General features: G+C 37.7%; 1 protein-coding gene across 3 annotated transcripts in view; it reads left to right on the forward strand.

Moving 5' to 3' along the window:
* USP24 (ubiquitin specific peptidase 24) overlaps positions 1-12,532 on the forward strand; it is a 61,087-nt gene that overhangs the window by 18,627 nt on the left and 29,928 nt on the right. For all 3 annotated transcript variants that reach the window (XR_004418705.2, XM_033067433.2, XM_042779562.1), the window contains exons 8-24: positions 77-142; positions 948-1,022; positions 1,744-1,902; positions 2,998-3,112; positions 3,608-3,711; positions 4,850-4,957; positions 5,406-5,501; positions 5,603-5,764; positions 7,612-7,719; positions 8,314-8,463; positions 9,132-9,263; positions 9,762-9,873; positions 10,115-10,191; positions 11,002-11,142; positions 11,295-11,348; positions 11,529-11,644; positions 12,342-12,408. Coding sequence is in view for 2 of the 3 variants with exons in the window: in XM_033067433.2 (XP_032923324.1) it covers positions 77-142; positions 948-1,022; positions 1,744-1,902; positions 2,998-3,112; positions 3,608-3,711; positions 4,850-4,957; positions 5,406-5,501; positions 5,603-5,764; positions 7,612-7,719; positions 8,314-8,463; positions 9,132-9,263; positions 9,762-9,873; positions 10,115-10,191; positions 11,002-11,142; positions 11,295-11,348; positions 11,529-11,644; positions 12,342-12,408 (1,842 nt within the window). In the remaining variant the exon portion in view is untranslated. The remainder of the gene's footprint in view (positions 1-76; positions 143-947; positions 1,023-1,743; positions 1,903-2,997; positions 3,113-3,607; positions 3,712-4,849; positions 4,958-5,405; positions 5,502-5,602; positions 5,765-7,611; positions 7,720-8,313; positions 8,464-9,131; positions 9,264-9,761; positions 9,874-10,114; positions 10,192-11,001; positions 11,143-11,294; positions 11,349-11,528; positions 11,645-12,341; positions 12,409-12,532) is intronic.

Here is a 12,532-nt window from a genome sequence, read left to right on the forward strand (position 1 = left end):
CCTTTTAAGCTATAGATTGCTAACTGTGAAAAGATTTCTTAAATATGCACCTAAATACTTGCTGTCTTTCTTTCAGGCAATCTCTGCATTAGTTCAACCATTTGGAGTTTGTGCAGAATATCTTAACTCTTCTGTAGTGCAGGTAAAATGTCTTTGTTATGACTTGTAAGAAGACTGAAAATTAATTTCCAACTGTGTTGGTGTGAAACTGGTGACTAATTTGAAAAGCCTTCAAACCTCACATTGCAGCAAGTACAGGAACCATTTTGAGCATCCTCAGGTGATGAATAGAGGCTCAGACAATGTTCAGATTCATTTTGCAAGCAGTCATCTTAGTCATGTATCTACTTCTGCAGCAGTGAGAAGCTTTACCACTGCCATTAGTAAGCTTGAGCAGTAGAAACCATGTGGGAAAAGAATCCAGCCTAAAGGATGAATTTTGCTTTTAGTTTAACTTTCTGGCTGAGATCAAGCACATGGATATGAGAGTTTACACTGCAAAAATTGTGATACGGGAAGAAAATTCACCAGGATCTCTTTGTATGTGCAAATGTACTCCAGGCTTCACTCCTGCCCTCACCACCAAAAACTGTTGACTTAAGTAACTGAAAGACTTTGATAGAAGAGGATGTAGTTTAGAAGCCCCTGGGAATAAGAGAGGCTTATGCTCCTAATAACTGATGTGTTTATAGAGAGCAATTGGTCCATCTCTTTTTGCAAACCTGCATTACAGTGGTCTGAAATGGCTTCTTACTCTAATTGCTTTTTTTCCCCTGGATATAGCTACCAGGATAGTTTTATCTTTGTTGTAGGTGTTGCTTTATCTCTAAGGTAATGGTGAACTTTCAGCTAAGTATTTCCTTTTGCTGCAGTCACGTCTTTCGAGTGATTCAGTTGATTTCAGGAAACATTAAAATGATTGTCATGCCTTTTCTCACATTTTTTAGCCCATGCTGGATCCAGTCATTCATAAAATGATTAAATATGTACAGAATGTGGAAGAGAAGGACTTGAAAGACAAGGTAATGTTTTACATATTAAATATTTAGGAAGAACTTCCTGCGTGTCTTGGAAATGCTGTCAGTGTAAACTAGAATAGCTTTCTTCTCTGGCAAGAGTACAGCCTGTTCTGAATTCTGACTGAATGACATAATGAAAATGCATTTACACAATTCCATTCAATACCCTTTGCAGTAAATATCTAGTTTATGACCCTTTTTAAAATATTTTACCGCTGTTGCTATCAAATTTTTGGTTTTGTTGGTCCCCTTGTGCAGCATGCTGAATGCTCACTTCTCTGACTCAAAGACATCCACTGTCTTGCAGTCTGTTAAATTCATATTACTGTTGCATTGGCTGTTTGCTTCTGAGAATTTGGTAGTAAAGTGTCTGTGTAACTTGTGGCTACTTCCTGCATTACTCTGAATTTGACATTCAGTTCTATTAAATTGTCTTGACTTTTTACTTAGTTATAAATTGCTAATTTTAAACAAGAAAGCATTCATAAATTGTTGAGCTGAAGGAGAGCAATTTACCAAATCTGAAGCTTTAATCAAAGGTTTCATTATGCTAAAATTTCTACTGTACAATGTACTGTACAGATGTACCAGCTACTGTATTTTGAGTAAACAGTTTCTGTTTGGTCACTAAACCTGCTCTTTGTAAGTCACTGACATCTGCAGCAGTATAGCAAAAATACCAATGCTTCTGTTTGTGCCTTTTTTGTTGTTTTGTTTCAAACAGAGGCTGGTGAGTATCCCTGAGCTCCTGTCTGGGATCAAACTGCTGTGTATGCGCTTCCAGCCTGACCTGGTCACGGCGGTCGATGACTTGCGGCTGGACATTCTGCTGCGCATGTTGAAATCCCCCCACTTCAGTGCAAAAATGAATTCCCTCAAAGAAGTAGGTTGGCTTTTTTTGTCTGTCTGTGTGTGTGCACAAGAGCATGTGTTTGGGTAGGATGGGTTGTTAATAAGCCACTGAAACCACAGCCTTAAGAACAGTGATGGCGCAATATTTCCTTGTAAGTTATGTTGCCTTAGCAAAGACTCTGTTCCAAATTAACATCAAAACAAGTTAATGTAACAGGAATTGTTTCTAGTATTAGTAGCCACTGCAAGGCCTGCCCGTTAGACACAGTTTCAGAATTGCACAATTCTAAGAAATGAGATTTTAGATTGATTTATAAGCAGTGGGCTATGCTACTCATTGAATATTCACTCTGGGATAATCCTGAGCATCCTGTGGTATAACCCATTTTTCTCCTTTCACTGAGAGGAAACAAAAAAACCCAAATGGAACTTGAACCTGTATCAATGTCTTAGCCCACTCATATCAGGTCATTGCTCTACATATTTATAATATTTTATATTGTATTTTTGTATCACAGTTGTATGTGGACACTGTACTGTTTCAGAGTCCATCTTTTCTGCTTTTTTCCTTCTCTGTTTATGAGAATATTGAGATGCTAAGCCTCATTGCTTTTTGGTTCTTAATCATAAATGCTGTGTATCCGTGGTGAATTTATAAAAGTGCAGCTTTTGAAGATTTTAGCAGAAATGTGCTCTTTCTCCCTCGAGTAAGGAGCCTGTATCAGTTCAGTATTGGGTAAAAAGTAGGACACTGATTTGAGTGTAACAAGCAGAAGCCTGAGATAACCTACTTCTGGTATATCTGTAGAAAAATACCTGGCAGCACAGGCCAGCTTTTCTGTGTCAGAATGGGAATAAGATTCTGCTGCATCAGAGACTGATGACATGGTATTTCTGGTGAGGAATTTGCCTTTAAATGGCTTATTAAAAAAAAAAAAAAAATTTAAGAAACAACACCCCACAGAAAACAACCAACCCAAAAAATCCCAAACACCTTCTGGATATTTCAGGATTCACATTTAAGTTTCATCATGAACCTTTTTGAATAGATTTCACTCTGTGTGTATGTGTGTGTGAGATGCAGGTGGGAATTTTTTGTTAAAATCTTATATTTGGCAATTTTTAGGTAACAAAATTAATAGAAGACAGCACTGTGTCCAAGTCAGTGAAGAATGCAATTGACACAGACCGGCTGCTGAATTGGCTTGTGGAAAATTCAGTCCTGTCCATTGCTCTGGAAGGTAAAAACTCTCACAAAGCCTTTTGGCAAATTCTTTGAATTACTTAAATTTAAAAATCTCATCTCTCCTTTTCAATATATTTTAATGAACACTATTAACCAAAGTTCAAAGTTTTTGTTGTCTCCAAAACAAAGTAAAGTACTCCAAAACCTGTAACTATCATCTTGTCCTCTGTTTGACACCTGTGCAGATGTCTTCTGCTGTAGCTGGTTATTTTACTCTCAGTTTGTATATTGTTAGCCTCTAAAAAAGAGAGAAAATAGATGTTTTTCTCCCCAAGTAATAGCATTCTGTAGGTGTGCTGTCAGATGTATGAAGCAAAACAAAATAAAAATGGAAACAGCTTTGTTCTTTTTCTTTGTACTGATACTTGTCTGTACCATTGCTTATCAAATGTAGATAGCTTTCTCCCTTTTAAAAGAATTAATTCTTTTATATTAATTTATGTATCTAATACTGTTTGAAATGTATTCATTGAGTTGCCTTTATTTACAGGTAATATAGACCAAGCACAATACTGTGATCGTATAAAGGGAATTATTGAACTGCTGGGCAGTAAATTATCTTTAGATGAGCTCACTAAAATTTGGAGAATTCAGGTAAGCAATCAAGACTAAGCAGGTGCTTTTAGACTGTCTTACAAAAGCAAACATTCCAATGAAGGGATTTTTAAAAATAATCTATACATCTCTATTGCAGTGTGGAGGTGTTGAGATTTTAACAGATTAATTGATGCAAAGACTTCCATCTGCTTCTTCCTTACCATGTAAAATCAATTGTTCTGGCAATTTCTTGTATCACAGCTGTTAAATCCTGTGATGAAGTTCAGTTCTTTGCAACAAGTGTTAAGGGACTGCAAAAGTATTTGATTTGGCAGAAGAGGTTAAAACAGGTGACAAGAACATTTGTCTAAACCAAACTAGGATATTAATGTTTGTGGCTGGAGGTATAGATTTAAAGTCAGAGTGTGACTTTAAAGAGAGTGGGCTCCCACTGTATGAATTCCCATTTACCTTCCTGTACAGACATAGAATTGACTGCCAGGTCATCTTTTGGCCTTCACTTTAAGGATATTCATCTGATTACTGTGTAGGGAAGGTGGTTTCAGTGTTGATGCAAATGACACTTGGAAACTTTGACAACAAACTAATCTTCCACTGCAGGAAATGGTTTTCTTCTCTGTGCAAATGTTGATATTTTAGACCTAACTCGTTGAACACTGTGAACTCTGCAGTTTGTGTGGCATGGTAGCAAGTCTTTAATGCTTAGCAGAGATGAAATGTGATTCTAGCTCCCTCACTTTTATTCTTTAATAAAAAGCAATACTTCCTCCCCCTCTCTGGCTGTTGTTACCATGGTGCTTCCATCCATGTGGGAGGAGATTTTGTATTGCTCATTTTTGAGTAAAGCCTGGAAGAGTTTCAAAGATTCAACACCACAAATGTGAACCTCACCAAGCAATAGAAAAGGTGATGTTTGTACTGCTGCCACTGCAGCAGCTTGAAGCTGCAGTAATGATGGCAGACTTGTAGTTTCCTGCTTTAGAATTGCTTCCAAAAATTTCTCAGCCAGGGAAATGAGGAGCACAGACAGTTTATTCTGAACTTGTGTTTCTACCACATCAAAAGCTGCTATTCTCACTCTTTATTATGAGTAGTAGGATAATGCTTACATGAAGGTTTTTCTCTGGCTTGTTTGGGTTAAATACCCACCTTCTTGTGTTTTTTTCCTTTTCAGTCAGGACAATCCTCCACTGTGATTGAGAACATACATACCATTATTGCTGCAGCTGCTGTGAAGTTTAACTCTGATCAACTCAATCATTTATTTGTGCTAATCCAAAAGGTGAGTTTTCACATGCATTTACATTCCTTAGAAAGAGAATTGATAAGATGTACATCCTGCCTACTGAAAGGCAAATGCCTTGACTACAGTGATATTTTCTAAATAAATGTAACATTTGCTGTTAAAAAAGCACTTTTACTATTAACTTTTATATTAACCCAGAAGTCTAATCTGTTACTGTCTTACTAATTGACTTGGATTTTAAGTGCATTAGGTAGCCAGTCCTAAGGGACTTAAAGTGAGATTTTATTATTATATTTAATCCCTAATAGTATTTGAAAAAGAATTGAGCAAATTAGGACTGTAACTGCCAGCAACAGAAGTAAGGAAATACTTGTTTGTATTTTGATTTTCCTGCAGTAAAACAATTGTGGATTATATTTTTGTGTACACTTGAGATGTGACAGCCTGACAGAGATGCTTTAACTTTGATTTCTTTGCTGTGCAGAGCTGGGAGACAGAGAGTGACCGAGTGAGGCAGAAGCTGCTGAGCCTCATCGGCCGCATTGGCCGAGAAGCACGAGTGGAAACAACCACTGGCAAGGCAAGTGGATGCTTTTCCTTTGGATTTTTGATTTATTAAATGCAGAGTTGCTAGCCTCTGTACTTCCTAGGTCCTGACTATCCTTGCCCTTCTTCCTCCAGGTTCTGGAGGTACTTTGGGAGCTGGCTCATCTTCCAACGTTACCGTGTAGTCTTATCCAGCAGGCCTTGGAGGAGCACCTGACAATCCTCAGTGATGCTTATGCAGTGAAAGAGGCAATCAAAAGGAGCTACATCATCAAATGCATAGAGGATATTAAGAGGGTTGGTTTATTATTTTATCTTTTCCAAAATAAGATCTTATCTAGCCTCAGTGTTGCCCTTTTCTTTCAAGATGCACAAATTGTGTGTCCCATCTGTAAGTTCTTACCTTGGGGAGTCCTCGAGAGGGGTAGGCTTTGTGTGAGCCACTTTGTTGATCATGAGACTCATAGTAAGTCTCTTGCCTTTGTTTTAAGCAAAATTTCAGCACAAGGAGTGATCAGTTTATGGGAAACTACCAGGATGGGCCCAAGGTTAGAATTTGCAAATGGAACCACTGTAAAGGTATGTCAGTATTTTAACTGTCCCTTTCATGTGAAAGCCTAGATTAGTTTTTGTTTGGTTTTTTTTTTTGAGTAAAGCATGTATTCTGGCATGACTATTAAGTCTCAAAATGCAAAACAGTATTTCAATCATAGTAGTTTTGTATTTTAGTGAAATACTTAACTCTTTTCCTGTAACATAAAGAAGCCATTCCCAAAGCTGCCTGTACTGTCTCCTGGCAGCAGCAGAGATGTGCATGGCTTAAAAGATTGCATATATTCTCTCCTGCACTGTTCACATAGCAAGCAGTTTTTCTTGAGGCCTGCAGGAATGCTCCTGTCTTCTTTTTTTTCAGCCTGAAGTATGCTGTAAATAAAGAAAAAGGCTTGTATTTTTTTTGTTCATTTCTTTCATGATAAATTAGGTTTTGTCTGTGTTGCAGCATCTGTAGAGGATTATAGATGTTTAGGAAGTATAATATGTTCTTGATATTGATCACACTTGTGTGTGTGTTCATGAATATGAATTTCAAATCTTGGGTTCTCAATGTTTGTGAAAGTTGTAGTTTTTTGGTTATGTTTTTTCTTTTGGATCTTCTTATGCTTTCCCAATCTCATTCCTTTTAATTATATTCTGGCAAGGGCTTTTACAGAGGTGCTGCATTGGGAAACACTAACAAAAGCTGTAATTGTAAACTAGAAGGGGTTGGGGTAAGCATACAGCAGACTTCTAAAATACATGGTGTTCTTATCTCCCTTCATTAGGGAAATGAAGGCATAAACTGGGAGGGAATGCAATGTTAAGGCAGCTTTCTCAAATTTGTGAGGGAGTCTTCAGTGGAGAGCACTCTGTTATGAGCAGGTTCCTTCAACCTCTCTGAGTGTGTAGGTGGTATTTGGGTGTTGTCAGTATTTAAACCAGGCATCACTTCTCTGAACAAGCAACCTCAGTACTGGTCTGTGTGGTCAAACTTTACAGAAAATGAAGCCTCCCAGAAAAGTGATGAGCAGTTCTAAAAATGAGGTAGGAGGGTTATTCTTTGTAGGATCTCTTTCAAAATGCAGCTTAAGTATCCTCTGCTTCCTATCAGGAAGCTGCTTGCAGCACCAATCAGAAATTTCTTTTCTTTTAAACCTCAGTAGTATTTGAAATTCTTTTTTCTGTTGCTCTTCCTTTAGTGGTAAGTAACGTAATTTGACTGGATTTGCCCTTTTATGCCATTTTAGACCTGCTTCATCTCCTGTAATTGAGGAAGGTGGTGGTTATCATCTCTCCCTGGTGCAACTGAGTTCTTTTTGGCTACTTAATTTGCATGTTCTCTAGCAAGGAGCTGGTACTTTGGGCTCAATAATAAGGATAGCAAAATGGCATATTTTTGGTGTGTCTTGTAGAAAGTGAAGAAGGGCACTTTGAGTGTTTGAAAAGGGAGCAGGAATGAGTAACTGAAGCCAGCAGAGGAGGTAGCTGCTGTTATGAAGCAGCAGCATTAACAGATGTTAGTAGGCTTCCAGGAGTCTGAGAGGAGAGTTAATCTGTTGTTGAGCAGGTACCACATGTGTAATTGTTTTTACCTTTCCTGCTACCAGTCGTCCCAGCACAATAATCCTCAGTTTGTGTGGGTGGTGCCAGCCTTGCGTCAGCTCCATGAAATCACACGTTCATTTATTAAGCAAACTTACCAAAAACAAGACAAGGTAAGGCTATATGCTGACAAGATTTTTGAAGCTTTTGTTGTGTCTGTGTAGCTCTGCCAAACGTGGAAGTTTGAATTTAGAAAATAAAAATAAATTAGCTAAAAAACAATTTTTAAAGTAGTTTAGTGATGTAGCATAAATGAACTGTTGGTTCACAGAGGGGCTGTGCTCTCCCTTTGTGAGTGTGTGTTTGTGTATGTATAAATCTGTTTGCTGTGTCAGGACTAATTTATTTTATTCTCAGCTTTTTGTAGAATAATTAACAGGCATGTTTGTGTTAAGAAACAAACAATGGCTAATGTTTAGACCAATTGCTTTGTAATTGAATTGACATTGACTCTTGGAAAACAGACTAAACTACCAGCAGTCATGTGTGCTGTAGTGGCTGTGTGGAGGTGTGGGGCTCTGCAATCTGCAGCACACGCTGAAAACACCATCATCAGGGGGGTTGGGAGCTTGGAAGGGGAACAGCTGACTTTGAGGGACTCCTTCTGCTAAGAGATGTGTGTCTGTAGAAGAGCAAATTGCTGTATGCACATCCCTGCTTAACTATCACTTTAAAAACATCTCTTTCTCTTTTATTCTATTGCCAAGAGCATTATCCAAGATTTAAAGAAAAACTTTGAAATAGTGAAGTTGGTGACAGGAAGCTTGATATCCTGTCACCGTTTGGCTGCATCTGTGGCAGGCCCAGGAGGGCTGGTGGGAGCAACACTGGTGGATGGCCGATACACTTACCGGGAGGTACCGAGTTTCTTTACCTTGTTTCATTCTTGAAATTCACTGGAAAATAATCACTCTAGTTTTTAGTTCTAGTTCTTATTTTTTATAAGTTCTACTGCTTGTCTATGAAGACTTGTTGTACCCTTGTTGTTATGTAGACACTACACAAAATTACAAAAGTTCCTTAGCAAAATCTTTACCTGGTGAAGAGTAGATCTCCCCATCCTAGGATCTGTTGCTGCCAAGCCTGTGCAGCTTCCAGCTTCTTCACCAGCTTCAGTTCCTGGTAGAGGTGATACCCTTGAATGTGTTATAAAACTCTTAATACCTGCAACAGATTTGCTAATTAGCATGTAGAAGCCACACACACAAATAGCAGTCTGTTGCTAATGCTTGATAATTATTTTCTCCATGCTAGTTTTGACTTAGTGTGAAATATCACCACCAGCAAAGTAAGAGCAAATCCAAGGGTACTTCAGTGTTTGTTTTTAGAAAGCTAGCCACAAAGTGTGTTTAAAATAGAAATAAGTCTCCAAGCAGTTTCTGTTTCCAGGCTTTTCAAAGTGTACTATTGTTTGATGACTAAATATGCAAAACAAAAAAAAAATTAAAAAAAAAATTAGGATGCTCAGAGTTCTTGTTTCAGAAAGAAAAGTCTTAAGCTTGAGTTTTTGTTTCCTCTTTCTCAGTATTTGGAGGCACATCTAAAATTTTTGGCATTTTTTCTGCAAGAAGCCACCCTTTATTTGGGCTGGAATCGTGCCAGGGAGATCTGGGAATGCCTTGTAACTGGCCAAGATGTTTGTGAGTTGGATCGAGAGGTAAGAAAAACTTGAAAAGTTGGTTTCTGTGGTTGCAGAAGGAATTTTAATGGATCATGAGCAGCATGTGTGTTTGTTGAGACATGTGGAGTGTGAGTAGCAAACACAAACTAGTTGTGCATTTTATGCTTTGTGTAGGCTACAGCAGCCACTGTTAGGAGTTCACTTATGGCCAGGATGCTCTCTTAACATTAAATTTGACTGGGAGAAGGACACTGGCTGGGAGATTAGTTGGAGATGTTGGTTTGAAAAGGGCTACATGGAGGTTGGTGCAGACACAAGAGAAATTCAGCATTATTTGGTGATGAGTATGAAGTACCCTAGAGCTGCAATGCAACCTCCATAATCTGTGAGGTTACCCTAATGAGGTTTTGAACCTCTTGCTGTAGATAAAACTTCTGCAAGATGAGTTACTGTGGAATCTGACATAGTTTGCTGTATAAAACTAAAATATTTGGTGTGACAATGGGGTGAAAATTGTCTGTCTTTCATTCACAGATGTGCTTTGAGTGGTTTACAAAAGGGCAGCATGATCTGGAGAGTGATGTGCAGCAACAGCTCTTCAAGGAGAAAATTCTTAAACTGGAATCATATGAAATAACTATGAACGGTAAGAAAATGAATTTCAACAGATTTGGGGTTGAAATATGTACCAGAAATTTGCTTCCTAATCCTTCAAATCAAAAATTAACCACCTCTATAAATCAGTGTAATAAAAGGGTCTGTCATTTTGAACTTTATTAGTTATAGAGGGAAAAGATCATCTCCTGTATTTGAGAACTTTACTTTTAAAACAGAGAAGCTTAGACTGACCAGCATAAAAGAACCTGCACCTTTTTTTTCACTCTCAGGTTTTAGTTTATTTAAGACATTCTTTGAAAATGTGAACCTGTGTGACCATCGACTGAAGAGGCAAGGAACTCAACTGGTGAGTGTGTTCTGGCAAGTTTGTTCCTGTGTCCTCCCTGTGTCCTCTTAGGGCCAGGAGGAAGTGACAAGGATTGTGTAGCAGCTGTTTGACATGGTTATGTCTGTATTAATGGCTAGATTGTCCTTTTATCATTAACACTGTTAAATTCTGAAGCTAAAACTTTGACAATTTCAACAGTTAAAATTCAGGAATTGGTAGCTGGAAGCTGGTTTGTAATTTGTAAAACTTTGGAGGAGGAATGACTGAACTTTTTTAAAATTATTTTTTATTTTTCTTCTTTGCATGGGAGTTAGACTTATCATATTTAAATTCTCACCTGCTATCAGTTTTAACTCTGATCCTTCAGTGGTTTTGTTAAATTAATTGTTATGTGTTAAGTAGTTTTCCATAGGCATTTTAGATCTTTATCACAGAACTTTCTTCAAATGAAGAATTTTTTGCCAAGTATCATAGCAGGTTTTGTGATGGTTTATTGTGTGGTTAGTTATCCTATTGACTTTTTTGAAACAAATTCCATTCTAGATTAAATTTCTTCATGCTTTTAAATTTTTTAATTTTTCAGTTGACTGAGATTGTTCTTTGGAACTTGCTTATCCACCAGTAAACAATTTTTTTTTCTAGTATAAATGCACAAATGTGCAGCAGTTGGTTTAACTTCACATTGTGCCAAAGTTTGGCAGCATGTTGGAAAAGAAAATTTTTAAGTTTTAATCAAAAGGTGCTTTTCCAACAGTTTTGTCCCTGTGGTTCAACTTACTGCTGTGTAAGAAATCCAGTCATGTTTTACTGTTGTTCTTTCCTGTGCAGAGCGTAGAAAAACTGGAATTAATAGGAATGGATTTCATTTGGAAGATTGCAATGGAGTCACCAGATGAAGAAATTGCCAATGAAGCTATTCAACTGATAATAAATTATAGCTATATTAATCTAACTCCCAGATTGAAAAAGGTGGGCATATGTTTGTACATAAATGTGCTTTGACGTTCATAAAGTCTTGATACTCCGCATGTTCAGCTGTGTGATGTGTTGGGTTCTGTCAGATTGGGTAATTCCCATGATTTTAGTGTAAATTCTAATTCATTTGTACATTTTATCTTTAGGATTCAGTGTCACTCCACAAGAAATTCATTGCTGATTGCTACACGCGATTAGAGGTAAAGGACAAATTTTAATTATTCTCGTGCCTACATCCTTTTGATTCTGTATCTTAGAATAAAAATACTTGTCTTGGTAATTCCATTTAAAGAAAAAAAAAACCTCTTAACACAAATATTTTTTGTCCTCTGAGCCTTCCAGGACATCCTGACTGTCCCTTGCTGTGCTCTGTGTTGCAGGCAGCCAGCTCTGCACTCGGTGGTCCAACATTAACACACGCTGTCACAAGAGCCACAAAAATGCTTACAGCAACTGCCATGCCTACAGTGGCAACATCAGTTCAGTCTCCTTACAGGTAGGCCAGCCTCTCAAAGAATAAATGTGGCAGTAAACATTTGCTCCCAGCTGCTTCCCACAAGATTTCGAGTGCTAGTTAAAATTTTTGGTAATTGGTAGTTGTACTTTTTGGTGGTTCCTCAATTGAATATTCCAATTGCTATGCAATAGGAGTTCCAGAGATTTTGAAAAACCTGTGTTTAAAAAAATACAGCAAGGAAACAAAGAAAACCAAAACCAAACAGACATTTAAAAAGCCCAAAACAACTAATCAAAACTAAAAAAACCACCTTGCCTTCAACCCCGCAAAAACCAAAACCAACCAACCAAAACATAAAAACCCCACAGGTTATTACCAGCCTATTATCATGTAATATTTCTGTGGCAGTGGGATTTAGGTGTGGTTCTTCTTAAATTAGGAGAGAAAGGGTTGTTTTTTCAACCTCAAGCTTAAATTTAGTCATACCTGAATATATGTAACTTAAATACAGGAGCACAGGGTGGGACTTTTAGAAACATGACTCCTCCTCTGAAACTGGCAACATCTCAAGCAGTACAACACAAACCTCTTGGTCTGTTTTCCTAGTTCATTTCTGCTGAATTAACTCCAAGTTCAAGGAGGTTCCTTCAAAATCAGACAATTCATGGTAGTTACCCGTGGGCGTTGGAAATGAATCTGCAAGACAAGTTACTCTTGTTTTAATGTTTATCTTTAGGTCAACTAAACTTGTAATAATTGAGAGACTGCTGCTGTTGGCAGAGCGTTATGTGATAACAATAGAGGTAAGATGTGTCATTTCCTACTAGGCAAGGCTAAGAACACAACTTCCAGTTTTATTACAAACAGTAAAAGTTATTTAAGCATGCAGCCCTAGTTACTCACCATCACAGAAATTTCTTTGTGTTC

This window comes from Catharus ustulatus, chromosome 9 (assembly GCF_009819885.2).
Source record: "Catharus ustulatus isolate bCatUst1 chromosome 9, bCatUst1.pri.v2, whole genome shotgun sequence".
Classification (NCBI taxonomy): Eukaryota; Metazoa; Chordata; class Aves; order Passeriformes; family Turdidae; genus Catharus; species Catharus ustulatus.